Source organism: Poecile atricapillus, chromosome 37 (assembly GCF_030490865.1).
Source record: "Poecile atricapillus isolate bPoeAtr1 chromosome 37, bPoeAtr1.hap1, whole genome shotgun sequence".
In the NCBI taxonomy this organism is placed as follows: Eukaryota; Metazoa; Chordata; class Aves; order Passeriformes; family Paridae; genus Poecile; species Poecile atricapillus.
The window spans coordinates 2,333,718-2,349,139 of NC_081285.1; the positions used below are offsets into that span (position 1 = coordinate 2,333,718).

A 15,422-nucleotide genomic window follows, 5' to 3' on the forward strand; every position below is an offset into this window, starting at 1 on the left:
CTGAGTGACCACTGAGTGACCCGAGTGACCAGTGACCACAGTGACCACTGACCCACTGAGTGACCGAGTGACCCCTGAGTGACCACTGACCCATCCTGAGTGACCACTGAGTGACCAGAGTGACCACTGACCCATCCTGAGTGACCACTGAGTGACCCAAGTGACCAGAGTGACCAGTGACCACAGTGACCACTGACCCACTGAGTGACCACTGACCACTGAGTGACTACAGAGTGACCACAGAGTGACCACTGACCACTAACCCTGAGTGACCACTGACCCCGAGTGACCACTGAGTGACCACTGAGTGACCACTGACCCCGAGTGACCAATGAGTGACCACAGAGTGACCAGTGAGTGACCCCTGAGTGACCACAGAGTGACCTCAGCCCCACCCCCAGCGTGTCCTCGTTGGAGTATTTGCGCTTGAACTCGTCCAGGATGAACGGGCTGGGGACAGGAGAGTGACCAGAGTGACCACTGAGTGACCAGAGTGACCACTGACCCATCCTGAGTGACCACTGAGTGACCACAGTGATCCCAGCCCCACCCCCAGCGTGTCCTCGTTGGAGTATTTGCGCTTGAACTCGTCCAGGATGAACGGGCTGGGGACACAGGAATGACCAGAGTGACCACTGAGTGACCACTGAGTGACCACTGACCCTGAGTGACCACTGACCCATCCTGAGTGACCACTGAGTGACCACAGAGTGACCCCAGCCCCACCCCCAGCGTGTCCTCGTTGGAGTATTTGCGCTTGAACTCGTCCAGGATGAACGGGCTGGGGACACCAGAGTGACCACTGAGTGACCAGAGTGACCACTGAGTGACCACTGACCCCCTGAGTGACCACTGAGTGACCACAGTGACCCCAGCCCCACCCCCAGCGTGTCCTCGTTGGAGTATTTGCGCTTGAACTCGTCCAGGATGAACGGGCTGGGGACAGGAGAGTGACCACTGAGTGACCACTGAGTGACCACTGAGTGACCACTGACCCATCCTGAGTGACCACTGACCCTGAGTGACCACTGACCCACTGAGTGACTGAGTGACCCCTGAGTGACCACTGACCACTGAGTGACTACAGAGTGACCACAGAGTGACCACTGACCACTAACCCTGAGTGACCACTGACCCCAAGTGACCAATGAGTGACTGAGTGACCACAGTGACCACTGAGTGACCACTGACCACTAACCCTGAGTGACCACTGACCCCGAGTGACCAATGAGTGACCACTGAGTGACCACTGAGTGACCAAAGACCCCCAGAGTGACCCCAAACCCCTCAGTGTCCCCAGGTGTGTCCCCAGGTGTGTCCCAGGTGTCCCCAGGTGTGTTTTGGGTGTCCCCAGGTGTCCCCAGGTGTGTCCCAGGTGTCCCCAGGTGTCCCCAGGTGTCCCCAAACCCCCCCAGGTCCCCCCAGGTCCCCCCAGGTGTGTTTTGGGTGTCCCCAGGTGTCCCCAGGTGTGTCCCCAGACCCCCCAGGTGTCCCCAGGTGTGTTTTGGGTGTCCCCAGGTGTGTTTTGGGTGTCCCCAGGTGTCCCCAGATGTCCCCAAACCCCCCCAGGTGTGTCCCCCCAGGTGTGTCCCAGGTGTCCCCAGGTGTCCCCAGGTGTGCTTTGGGTGTCCCCAGGTGTGTTTTGGGTGTCCCCAGGTGTCCCCAGATGTCCCCAAACCCCCCCAGGTGTGTCCCAGGTGTCCCCAGGTGTGTCCCAGATGTCCCCAAACCCCCCCAGGTGTGTCCCCACCTCTTGGGCAGGTGTGCGAAGGGGTCCTTGGCTTTGGGCTCAGCTGCCAGGACCTGCTCGCACTCGTCCAGGTCCTCGTCGGGCTCCGGCCGCTTCTCCTCCCTCTTGGGGGGCTTCTCCTTCTTGGGGGGCTCCTTCTCCTTCTTGGGGGGCTCCTTCTCCTTCCGGGCCTGGCTCTCCGCAAATTTCTTGGCTTTTTTCCCAAAAAAAAAACGGAAAAATTTCAGTTTTTGTACCCAAAATCCGCCCCAAAATCCCCCTTTGGGATCCTCCCCAAAATGGTTTTTATGGCCTTAAAAAATCTCCTCAGGTTTCACTGAAATTCCCTTTTTTTAATCTTGGAAATGTGCCCTAAAATTCCATTTTTTATCCCAGAAAAAAAAACCTAAAATTCCATTTTTTATCTTGGAAATGTGCCCTAAAATTCCATTTTTTATCCCAGAAAAAAAACCCTAAAATTCCATTTTTTATCCTGGAATACAACCCCTGAAATTCCCTTTTTTTATCTTGGAAATGTCCCCTAAAATTCCCTTTTTTATCCCAGAACAACACCCTAAAATCCCCTTTTTTATCCCAGAAAAAAACCCTAAAATTCACTTTTTTATCCTGGAAAACAACCCCTGAAATTCCCTTCTTTTAATCTTGGAAATGTGCCCTAAAATTCCATTTTTTATCCTGGAAAACAACCCCTAAAATTCCCTTTTTTATCCTGGAAATGTGCCTTAAAATTCCATTTTTTATCTTGGAAATGTCCCATAAAAATCCCTTTTTTATCTTGGAAATGTGCCCTAAAATTCCATTTTTGATCTCAGAAAAACTCCCTAAAATTCCATTTTTTATCCCAGAAAAAAACCCTAAAGTTCCCTTTTTTATCCTGGAAAACAACCCCTAAAAATTCCTTTTTTATCTTGAAAAAACCTCCAAAATTCCCTTTTTTGTCCTGGAAATACCCCTCAAAATTCCCTTTTTTTAATCTTGGAAATGTGCCCTAAAATTCCATTTTTTATCTTGGAAATGTCTCATAAAAATCCCTTTTTTATCTGGGAAATGTGCCCTAAAATTCCATTTTTTTTATCTTGGAAATGTCCCATAAAAATCTCTTTTTTATCCAGGAAATGTGCCCTAAAATTCCATTTTTTATCCCAGAAAAAAACCCTAAAATTCCCTTTTTTATCCCAGAAAAAAACCCTAAAATCCCCTTTTTTATCCCAGAAAAAAACTCTAAAATTCCCTTTTTTATCCCAGAACAACACCCTAAAATTCCCTTTTTTATCCCAGAAAAAAAAACCTAAAATTCCATTTTTTATCCTGGAAAACAACCCCTAAAATTCCCTTTTTTTAATCTTGGAAATGTGCCCTAAAATTCCATTTTTTATCTTGGAAATGTCCCATAAAAATCCCTTTTTTATCTTGGAAATGTGCCCTAAAATTCCATTTTTTATCCCAGAAAAAAACCCTAAAATTCCCTTTTTTATCCCAGAAAAAAACCCTAAAATTCACTTTTTTATCCTGGAAAACAACCCCTAAAATTCCCTTTTTTATCCCAGAAAAAAACCCTAAAATTCCCTTTTTTATCCTGGAAAACATCACCCTAAAATTCCCTTTTTTATCCCAGAACAACACCCTAAAATTCCCTTTTTTATCCCAGAAAAAAACCCCAAAATTCCCTTTTTTATCCTAGAAATACCCCTCAAAATTCCCTTTTTTATCTTGCAAAAACCCCCAAAATTCCCTTTTTTATCCTGGAAAAAAAAACCCAAAAATCCCATTTTCTATCCTGAAAAACCCCCAAAATCCATTTTTTATCCTGGAAAAAAACCCTAAAATCCCCTTTTTTATCCTGGAAAAAACCTCAAAAATTCTCTTTTTTATCCTGGAAAAAAAACCCTAAAATTCCCTTTTTTGTCCTAGAAATACCCCTCAAAATTCCCTTTTTTATCTTGGAAAAACCCCTAAAATTCCCTTTTTTATCCTGAAAAAAACCCTAAAATTATTTTTTTAAATCTTGGAAAAATTCCCTAAAATTCACTTTTTTATTTTGAAAAAAAAACCCCTAAAATTCCCTTTTTTATCCTGGAAAAAAAACCCCAAAATTCCCTTTTTTATCCCAGAAAAACCCCCTAAAATTTCCTTTTTTATCCTGGAAAAAAACCCCAAAATTCCCTTTTTTATCCCAGAAAAACCCCCTAAAATTCCCCTTTTTATCCTGGAAAAAAAACCCTAAAATTAATTTTTTTAAATCTTGGAAAAATCCCCTAAAATTCACTTTTTTATTTTGGAAAAAAAAACCAAAAATTCACTTTTTTATCCTGGAAATACCCCTAAAATTCCCTTTTTTATCTTGGAAAAAAACCCTAAAATTCCCATTTTTTCCCCTTGAAAAACCCCCTAAAATTCCCTTTTTTATCTTGGATAAAAACCCCAAAAATTCCTTTTTTATCCTGGATAAAAACCCCTAAAATTCCCTTTTTTATCCTGGAAAAAAACCCAAAATTCCCTTTATCTTGGATAAAAACCCCTAAAATTCCCTTTTTTATTCTGGATAAAAACCCCCAAAATTCCTTTTTTATCCTAAACAAAAACCCCTAAAATTCCCTTTTTTATCATGAATAAAAACCCCTAAAATTCTTCTTTTTATCCTGAATAAAAACCCCTAAAATTCCTTTTTTTATCCCGTATAAAAAACCCCTAAAATTCCCTTTTTTATCTTGGAAAAAAACCCCCAGAATTCCTTTTTTTTCTGCATAAAACCCCCCAAAATTCCCTTTTTTATTCTGGATAAAAACCCCTAAAATTCCCATTTTTATCTTGGATAAAAACCCCAAAAATTCCCTTTTTTATCCCAGAAAAACCCCCCTAAAATTCCTTTTTTTATTCTGGATAAAAACCCCTAAAATTCCTTTTTTTCCCCCTTGAAACGACCCAAAATTCCTCTTTTTTCCCCCACTTTAATCCCCAAACTCCCCTTTAAAACCCCCCCATGTGAAATTCCTTCATTTTCTCCCCAAAAAACCCCAAAATTTCACTTTTTTACCTCCAAAGCAGCCCCAGAAGGGACTGAGGACACTGGGAAAGAGCCCAGGGGTGTCCCCAGGTGTGTCCAGATGTGCCCAGGTGTGTCCCCAGGTGTGTCCCCAGGGGTGTCCAGGTGTGCCCAGGTGTGTCCCCAGGGGTGTCCAGGTGTGCCCAGGTGTGTCCAGATGTGTCCAGGTGTGTCCAGATGTGCCCAGGTGTGTCCCCAGGTGTCCCCAGATGTGCCCAGGTGTGTCCCCAGGTGTCCCCAGGTGTCCCCAGGGGTGTCCCCAGGTGTCCCCAGGGGTGTCCAGATGTGCCCAGGTGTGTCCCCAGGTGTGCCCAGGTGTCCCCAGATGTGCCCAGGTGTGTCCAGCTGTGTCCCCAGGTGTCCCCAGGTGTGTCCCCAGGTGTCCCCAGGTGTGCCCAGGTGTGTCCAGATGTGCCCAGGTGTGCCCCAGGTGTGTCCAGGTGTGCCCAGGTGTGTCCCCAGGGGTGTCCCCAGATGTGCCCAGGTGTCCCCAGGTGGGTCCAGATGTCCCCAGGGGTGTCCAGGTGTGTCCCCAGATGTGCCCAGGTGTGTCCCCAGGTGTGTCCAGATGTGCCCAGGTGTGTCCAGGTGTGTCCCCAGGTGTCCCAGATGTGTCCAGGTGTGTCCAGGTGTCCCCAGGTGTGTCCAGATGTGCCCAGGTGTCCTCAGGTGTATTTTGGGTGTCCCCAGGTGTCCCCAGGTGTGTCCCCAGGTGTATTTTGGGTGTCCCCAGGTGTGTTCTGGGTGTCCCCAGGTGTCCCCAGGTGTGTTCTGGGTGTCCCCAGGTGTGTTTTGGGTGTCCCCAGGTGTCCCCAGGTGTCCCCAGGTGTGTTTTGGGTGTCCCCAGGTGTCCCCAGGTGTCCCTCACCATCGAACTGGGCCATCCTCTGGCACAGGGTCACCTCTCCCAGCACGGCTTTGAACTGGGTGTGTCCCCAGGTGTCCCCAGGTGTGTTTTGGGTGTCCCCAGGTGTCCCCAGGTGTCCCCAGGTGTCCCCAGCTGTCCCCAGGTGTATTTCGGGTGTCCCCAGGTGTGTTTTGGGTGTCCCCAGGTGTGTTTTGGGTGTCCCCAGGTGTCCCCAGGTGTATTTTGGGTGTCCCCAGGTGTGTTTTGGGTGTCCCCATGTCCCCAGGTGTCCCCAGGTGTCCCTCACCATCGAACTGGGCCATCCTCTGGCACAGGGTCACCTCTCCCAGCACGGCTTTGAACTGGGTGTGTCCCCAGGTGTCCCCAGGTGTGTTCTGGGTGTCCCCAGGTGTCCCCAGGTGTATTTTGGGTGTCCCCAGGTGTCCCCAGGTGTGTCCCCAGGTGTATTTTGGGTGTCCCCAGGTGTGTTTTGGGTGTCCCCAGGTGTATTTCGGGTGTCCCCAGGTGTCCCCAGGTGTCCCCAGGTGTATTTTGGGTGTCCCCAGGTGTATTTTGGGTGTCCCCAGGTGTCCCCAGGTGTGTCCCCAGGTGTATTTTGGGTGTCCCCAGGTGTGTTTTGGGTGTCCCCAGGTGTCCCCAGGTGTGTTCTGGGTGTCCCCAGGTGTCCCCAGGTGTGTTTTGGGTGTCCCCAGGTGTGTCCCCAGGTGTCCCCAGGTGTCCCCAGGTGTATTTTGGGTGTCCCCAGGTGTGTTTTGGGTGTCCCCAGGTGTGTCCCCATGTCCCCAGGTGTGTCCCCATGTCCCCAGGTGTATTTTGGGTGTCCCCAGGTGTATTTTGGGTGCCCCCAGGTGTGTTCTGGGTGTCCCCAGGTGTGTTTTGGGTGTCCCCAGGTGTCCCCAGGTGTCCCCAGGTGTCCCTCACCATCGAACTGGGCCATCCTCTGGCACAGGGTCACCTCTCCCAGCACGGCTTTGAACTGGGGCTGGTTGAGGCAGGTGAGGAACCAGCGATTGACGTTCCCAAAGGGGCCCCGGAAGGCGGGGTCCAGCACCTGGGGGGACACAAAACACACCTGAGTGACCCCAAAATATCCCAAAACACCCCGAAAACACCCCAAAATACCCCAAAACATCCCAAAATACCCCAAAACATCCCAAAATCACACCTGAGTGACCCCAAAACACACCTGAGTGACCCCAAAATATCCCAAAACGTTCCAAAAACACCCCAAAACACCCCAAAATACACCTGAGTGACCCCAAAACACCCCAAAACATCCCAAAACATCCCAAAACACCCCAAAACATCCCAAAAACACCCCAAAACATCCCAAAATCACACCTGAGTGACCCCAAAACACACCTGAGTGACCCAAAAACATCCCAAAACACCCCAAAAACATCCCAAAACATCCCAAAATACACCTGAGTGATCCTAAAACATCCCAAAACATCCCAAAAACACCCCAAAACACACCTGAGTGACCCCAAAATATCCAAAAACATTCCAAAAACACCCCAAAACATCCCAAAAACACACCTGAGTGACCCAAAACCACCCCAAAACATCCCAAAAACATCCCAAAACATCCCAAAACATCCCAAAACACACCTGAGTGACCCCAAAACATCCCAAAACACACCTGAGTGACCCCAAAACACCCCAAAATACACCTGAGTGACCCCAAAACCACCCGAAAACATCCCAAAACACTCCAAAACATCCCAAAACACACCTGAGTGACCCTAAAACATCCCAAAATACACCTGAGTGACCCAAAACCACCCCAAAACATCCCAAAAACATCCCAAAATCACCCCTGAGTGACCCAAAACCACCCCAAAAACATCCCAAAATCACACCTGAGTGACCCCAAAACCACCCCAAAACATCCCAAAACACACCTGAGTGACCCTAAACACCCCAAAACATCCCAAAATACACCTGAGTGACCCCAAAACACCCCAAAAACATCCCAAAAACACCCCAAAACACACCTGAGTGACCCCAAAACACCCCAAAATACACCTGAGTGACCCCAAAACCACCCGAAAACATCCCAAAACACCCCAAAACATCCCAAAACACACCTGAGTGACCCCAAAACATCCCAAAAACACCCCAAAACATCCCAAAATCACACCTGAGTGACCCTAAAACACCCCAAAACACCCCAAAAACACCCCAAAACACCCCAAAACACACCTGAGTGACCCTAAAACACCCCAAAATCACACCTGAGTGACCCAAAAACATCCCAAAAACACCCCCAAAACACCCCAAAACATCCCAAAAACACCTGAGTGACCCCAAAACACCCCAAAACATCCCAAAACCACAGCTGGGATCCAAAAACACCCCAAAACCACAGCTGGGACCCCAAAACATCCCTAAAACATCCCAAAAATACAGCTGGGATCCCAAAACATCCCAAAAACACAGCTGGGACCCCAAAACATCCCTAAAACATCCCAAAAATACAGCTGGGACCCCAAAACGTCCCAAAATCACACCTGAGTGACCCCAAAATATCCCAAAATCCCCCCAAAAACACATCTGAGTGACCCCTAAACACAGCTGGGACCCCAAAAACATCCCAAAATCACACCTGAGTGACCCTAAAACATCCCAAAACATCCCAAAACATCCCAAACCATCCCAAAACACACCTGAGTGACCCCAAAACATCCCAAAACATCCCAAAAACACAGCTGGGACCCCAAAACACCCCAAAACATCCCCAAAAACACAGCTGGGACCCCAAAAACACACCTGAGTGACCCTGAAACATCCCAAAACATCCCCAAAAATACAGCTGGGACCCCAAAAACATCCCAAAATCACACCTGAGTGATCCTAAAACATCCCAAAACACCCCAAAAACACAGCTGGGATCCCAAAAACATCCCAAAAATACAGCTGGGACCCCAAAACATCTCAAAAGATCCCAAAAAGATCCCAAAAACACAACTGGGACCCAAAACCACCCCAAAACATCCCAAAAACACAGTTGGGACCCCAAAAACCCCAAAAAAACTCCAAAAATCCCCCCCAAAAAACCCAAAAAATCCCAAAAAAACCCCCAAAAAACCCCAAAAAATCCCTAAAAATCCCAAAAAAAACCCCAAATCCCAAAAAAAACCCCAAAAAATCCCAGAAAAATCCCAAAAATCCCCCCCAAAAAAACCCAACAATTCCCCAAAAACACCCCAAAAATCCCCAAAAAAACCCCCAAAAAAATCCCAAAAAATTCCCAAAAAAATCCCCAAAAAAACCCCCAAAAAAACCCCAAAAATCCCCAAAAAACCCCAAAAATCCCCCCAAAAAAACCCAAAAAAATCCCAAAAAATCCCAAAAATCCCAGAAAATCCCTAAAAAACCCCAAAACTCCCTAAAATCCCCCCAAAATCCCCCAGTACCTGTTTGTAGAGCCAGAGCAGGGCACACACCAGGCTGATGTCGGCCAGGCTCACCCTCTTGGAACCCCAAAAATCCCAAAAAATCCCCCAAAAAAATCCCCAAAAAATCCCAGAAAAACCCCAAAAATCCCAAAAAACCAAAAAAAAAAACCCTAAAAATCCCAAAAAAACCCCAAATCCCAAAAAAACCCCAAAAAGTCCCAGAAAAATCCCAAAAATCCACCCAAAAAAACCCCAAAAATTCCCCAAAAAAATCCCAAAAAATCCCCAAAAATTCCCAAAAAATCCCCAAAAATTCCCAAAAAAATCCCCAAAAAATCCCAAATCCCAAAAAACCCCCAAAAAATCCCAGAAAACCCCAAAACTCCCTAAAATCCCCCCAAAATCCCCCCAAATCCCCCAGTACCTGTTTGTAGAGCCAGAGCAGGGCACACACCAGGCTGATGTCAGCCAGGCTCACCCTCTTGGAACCCCAAAAATCCCAAAAATCCCCCAAAAAAATCCCCAAAAAATCCCCAAAAATCCCAAAAAACCCAAAAAATCCCTAAAAATCCCCAAAAAAACCCAAATCCCAAAAAAAACACCAAAAAATACCAGAAAAATCCCAAAAATCCTCCCCAAAAAACCCCAAAAATTCCCCCAAAAAAAACCCCAAAAAATCCCAAAAATACCCCAAAAAAATCCCAAAAAATTCCCAAAAAATCCCAAATCCCAAAAAACCCCCCAAAAAATCCCAGAAAATCCCAAAAATCCCAAAAAATCCCAAAATCCCCCAAAATCCCCCAGTACCTGTTTGTAGAGGCAGAGCAGGGCACACACCAGGCTGATGTCAGCCAGGCTCACCCTCTTGGAACCCCAAAAATCCCAAAAAACCCCCAAAAAAATCCCAAAAAATCCCAGAAAAACCCCAAAAAATCCCAAAAATCCCAAAAATCCCTAAAAATCCCAAAAAAACCCAAATCCCAAAAAAAACCCCAAAAAATCCCAGAAAAATCCCAAAAATCACCCCCAAAAAACCCAAAAATTCCCCTAAAAAAATCCCAAAAAATCCCAAAAAATTCCTAAAAAAATCCCCAAAAAATCCCAAATCCCAAAAAACCCCCAAAAAATTCCCAGAAAACCCCAAAATCCCAAAAAATCCCCAAATCCCCCCAAAATCCCCCAGCACCTGTTTGTAGAGCCAGAGCAGGGCACACACCAGGCTGATGTCAGCCAGGCTCACCCTCTTGGAACCCCAAAAATCCCAAAAAATCCCAAAAAACCCAAAAAATCCCTAAAAATCCCCAAAAATTCCCAAAAAAACCCCAAAATTCCCCCGAAAAAATCCCCCAAAAAAACCCCAAAAATCCCCAAAAAACCCCAAAAATTCCCCCCAAAAAACCCCAAAAATTCCCCAAAAAACCCAAAAAAATCCCAAAAAAACCCCAAAAATCCCAAGAATTCCCCCAAAAAAACACCAAAAAATCCCAAAAAATCCCCAAAAATTCCCCCAAAATCCCCCAAAAATAAAAAAAAATCCCCAAAAAACCCCCCAAAATCCCCAAAAAACCAAAAAAAATCCCAAAAAATCCCAAAAAATCCTCAAAAAAAACCCCCAAAAAATCCCAAAAAAATTCCTAAAAATCCCAAAAAACCCAAAAAATCCCAAAAATTCCCCAAAAAAAACCCCAAAAAAATTCCAAAAAAAAACCCCAAAAATCCCCAAAAAAAACCCCAAAAAATCCCAAAAAACCCTCAAAAAAAACCCCAAAAAAATCCCCAAAAAAATCCCTAAAAATCCCAAATCCCCCCCAAAAAATCCCAAAACGCCCCAAAATCCCCCCAAAATCCCCCAGTACCTGTTTGTAGAGCCAGAGCAGGGCACACACCAGGCTGATGTCAGCCAGGCTCACCCTCTTGGAACCCCCCAAAAATCCCAAAAAACCCCCAAAAAAACCCAAAAATTCCCCAAAAATCCCAAAAAATCCCAAAAAACCCAAAAAATCCCTAAAAATCAAAAAAAATCCCAGAAAAATCCCAGAAAAAACCCCAAAATCCCCCAAAAATCAAAAAAAATCCCCAAAAAAACCCCAAAAATCCCCAAAAAACCCAAAAAAATCCCAAAAAATCCTCAAAAAAACCCCCAAAAAAATCCCAAAAAAATCCCTAAAAATCCCAAATCCCCCCCAAAAATCCCAAAACGCCCCAAAATCCCCCCAAAATCCCCCAGTACCTGTTTGTAGAGCCAGAGCAGGGCACACACCAGGCTGATGTCGGCCAGGCTCACCCTCTTGGAACCCCAAAAACCCCAAAAAATCCCCCAAAAAAAACCCCAAAAATTCCCCAAAAATCCCCAAAAACCCAAAAAATCCCTAAAAATCCCCAAAAAAACCCCAAATCCCAAAAAAACCCCCAAAAAATCGCAGAAAAATCCCAAAAATCCCCCCAAAAAAACCCCAAAAATTCCCCCAAAAAAATCCCAAAAAAACCCAAAAAATCCCAAATCACCCCCCAAAAAATCCCAGAAAAACCCCCAAAAAACCCAAAAAAATCCCAAAAAATTCCCCCAAAAAACCCCAAAAAATCCCAAAAAATTCCCCAAAAATCCCCAAAAAAACCTCAAAAAAACCCAAAAAAACCCCCAAAAAATCCCAGAAAAATCCCAAAAATCCCCCCAAAATCTCCCAAAAATAAAAAAAAATCCCCAAAAAAAACCCCAAAAATCCCCAAAAAACCCCAAAAAAAACCCCAAAAAATCCCAAAAAATCCTCAAAAAAAACCCCAAAAAAATCCCAAAAAAATCCCTAAAAATCCCAAATCCCCCCCAAAAATCCCAAAACGCCCCAAAATCCCCCCAAAATCCCCCAGTACCTGTTTGTAGAGCCAGAGCAGGGCACACACCAGGCTGATGTCGGCCAGGCTCACCCTCTCCCCCACGAGGAAGGTTCTGGTTCTCAGGTGCCCGTCCAGGACCCCCAGGACCCTCCTCACCTCCTCCTTCGCCACCTCGGTGGCCTGGGGGGGGACAGGAGTGAGAGGAGACCCCAAAAAACAACAAATCCCCCCAAAAACCACCCTGAGATCCCCAAAAAACAACAAATCCTCCCAAAAACCACCCCAACATCCCCAGAAAAACCCCCAAAACCATCGTGAGATCCCCAAAAACCATCCTGAGATCCACAAAAAACCCAAATCCCCCCAAAAACCACCCTGATCATCCCCAAAAAACCCCAAAACCATCCTGAGATCCCCAAAAAACCCCAAAACCACCCTGAGATCCCCAGAAAACCCCAAATGCCCCAAATCCACCCTGATCATCCCTAAAAAAACTCCAAAACCACCCTGAGATCCCCAAAAACCACCCCAATATCCCCAAAAAACCCAAAAACCACCCTGAGATCCCAAAAAAACCCAAAAAAATCCCAAAATCCACCCTGAGACCCCAAAAACCACCCTGAGATCCCCAAAAAACCCCAAAACCCACCCTGAGATCCCCAAAAACCACCTTGAGACCACCAAAAAACCCAAAATCCCCCAAAACCCACCCTGAGATCCCCCAAAAACCCCCAAACCACCCTGACATCCCCCAAAAACCACGAGATCCCCCAAAACCCACCCCAAGATCCCTAAAAAACCCCAAAAACCCACCTTGAGATCCCACAAAAAACCCCAAAATCCACCCTGAGACCCCCAAAAAAACCCAAAACCTACCCCAAGATCCCCCATAAAACCCAAAAACCATCCTGAGATCCCCAAATCCCCCAAAAACCACCCTGAGATCCCCAAAAAGGCCTAAAAAAACCCTAAAACCCACCCTGACATCCCCAAAACCACCAAGATCCCCCGAAAAAACCCAAAAACCACCCTGAGATCCCCAAAAAAACCCCAAAAACCATCCTGAGATCCCCCCAAAAACCCAAAAACCACCCTGAGACCCCAAAATACCCCAAAAACCACCCCAAGATTCCAAAAAAACCCAAAAAAATCCCAAAACCCACCCTGAGATCCCCCAAAAACCACCAAGATCCCCCAAAAAACCCCAAAAACCACCCTGAGATCCACAAAAACCACCCTGAGATCCCCAGAAAAACCCCCAAAACCATCCTGAGATCCCAAAAACCACCCCAAGATCCTCAAAAACCATCCTGAGATCCCCAAAAACCACCCTGAGATCCCCAAAAACCACCCTGAGATCCCCAAAAACCACCCTGAGATCCCCAAAAAACCCAAAAAACACCCTGAGATCCCCAAAAAACCCAAATCCCCCCAAAAACCACCCCAACATCCCCAGAAAAACCCCCAAAACCATCCTGAGATCCCCCAAAACCATCCTGAGATCCCCAAAAAAACCCCAAAACCATCCTGAGATCCCCAAAAACCATCCTGAGATCCCCAAAAACCACCCTGAGATCCCCAAAAAACAACAAATCCCCCCAAAAACCACCCCAACATCCCCAGAAAAACCCCCAAAACCACCCTGAGATCCCCAAAACCACCCTGAGATCCACAAAAAACCCCAAAACCACCCTGAGATCCCCAAAAACCCACCCTGAGATCCCCAAAAACCACCCTGAGATCCACAAAAACCACCCTGAGATCCCAAAAAAACCCAAAAACCACCCTGAGATCCCCAAAAACCACCCTGAGATCCCCAAAAAACCCCAAAACCACCCTGAGATCCCCAAAACCATCCTGAGATCCCCAAAAACCACCCTGAGATCCCCAAAAACCACCTTGAGATCCCCAAAAAACAACAAATCCCCCTCAAAACCATCCTGAGATCCCCAAAAAACCACCCTGAGATCCCCAAAAAACCCAAAAACCACCCTGAGATCCCCAAAACCATCCTGAGATCCTCAAAAATCACCCTGAGATCCACAAAAAACAACAAATCCCCCCAAAAACCACCCCAACATCCCCCAAAAAAACCCCCAAAACCACCCTGAGATCCCCAAAAACCACCCTGAGATCCCCAAAAAACAACATATCCCCCCAAAAACCACCCCGACATCCCCAGAAAAACCCCCAAAACCATCGTGAGATCCCCAAAAACCATCCTGAGATCCACAAAAAACCCAAAAACCACCCTGAGATCCCCAAAAAACAACAAATCCCCCCAAAAACCACCCCAACATCCCCAGAAAAACCCCCAAAACCATCCTGAGATCCCCAAAAAAACCCAAAAACCATCCTGAGATCCCCAAAAACCACCTTGAGACCACCAAAAAACCCAAAATCCCCCAAAATCCACCCTGAGATCCCCAAAAAAACCCAAAACCATCCTGAGATCAAAAAAAAAACCCAAAAACCACCCTGAGATCCCCAAAAACCACCCTGAGATCCCCAAAAAACCCAAAAACCACCCTGAGATCCCCAAAAACCACCCTGAGATCCCCAAAAACCATCCTGAGATCCCCAAAAAACCCAAAAACCATCCTGAGATCCCCAAAAAAACCCAAACCCACCCTGAGATCCCCAAAAAATCCCAAAAACCATCCTGAGATCCCCAAAACCCACCCCAAGATCCCCAAAAAACCTAAAAAAATCCCAAAACCCACCCTGAGATCCCCCAAAACCCACCCCAAGATCCCCAAATCCCCCAAAAAGCACCCTGAGATCCCCAAAAAACCCCAAATCCCCCAAAAACCACCCTGAGATCTCCCAAAAAAACCCAAACCCACCCTGAGATCCCCAAAAAATCCCAAAAACTACCCCAAGATCCCCCATAAAACCCAAAAACCACCCTGAGATCCCCAAAACCACCAAGATCCCCCCAAAAAACCCAAAAACCACCCTGAGATCCCCCAAAAAACCCCAAATGCCCCAAATCCACCCTGATCATCCCTAAAAAAACTCCAAAACCACCCTGAGATCCCCCAAAAACCACCCCAATATCCCCAAAAAACCCAAAAACCACCCTGAGATCCCAAAAAAACCCAAAAAAATCCCAAAACCCACCCTGAGATCCCCAAAAAACCCCAAAACCACTCTGAGATCCAAAAAAACCCCCAAAAACCACCCTGAGATCCCCAAAAAACCCCAAAAACCCACCTTGAGATCCCACAAAAAACCCCAAAACCACCCTGAGATCCCCAAAAAACCCAAATCCCCCAAATCCACCCTGATCATCCCTAAAAAAACCCCAAAACCACCCTGAGATAACCAAAAAAACCCAAAACCCACCCTGACATCCCCAAAAAACCCAAATCCCCCCAAAATCCACCCTGAGATCCCCAAAAAAACCCAAAAACCACCCTGAGATCCCCAAAACCACCCTGAGATCCCCAAAAAAACCCAATCCCCCCAAAATCCACCCTGATCATCCCCAAACCCACCCTGAGATCCCCAAAAAATCACGAAACC

At 46.5% G+C, this 15,422-nt stretch overlaps 1 protein-coding gene across 17 annotated transcripts in view; it reads right to left on the minus strand.

Annotated features, from left to right (window-relative positions):
- The window catches only part of EEF1G (eukaryotic translation elongation factor 1 gamma), a 44,840-nt gene that overhangs the window by 13,508 nt on the left and 15,910 nt on the right, over positions 1-15,422 (minus strand). For 16 of the 17 annotated variants that reach the window (XR_009280252.1, XR_009280254.1, XR_009280253.1 and 13 more), the window contains 3 exons: positions 11,931-12,074; positions 6,583-6,712; positions 1,751-1,943 (listed from right to left, as the gene is read on the minus strand). Coding sequence is in view for 7 of the 17 variants with exons in the window: in XM_058861564.1 (XP_058717547.1) it covers positions 1,751-1,943; positions 6,583-6,712; positions 11,931-12,074 (467 nt within the window). In the remaining 10 variants the exon portion in view is untranslated. Of the gene's footprint in view, positions 1-243; positions 481-624; positions 636-811; positions 937-1,750; positions 1,944-6,582; positions 6,713-11,930; positions 12,075-15,422 lie in introns of those variants that run through there. The other variant, XM_058861565.1, reaches the window with a different exon arrangement.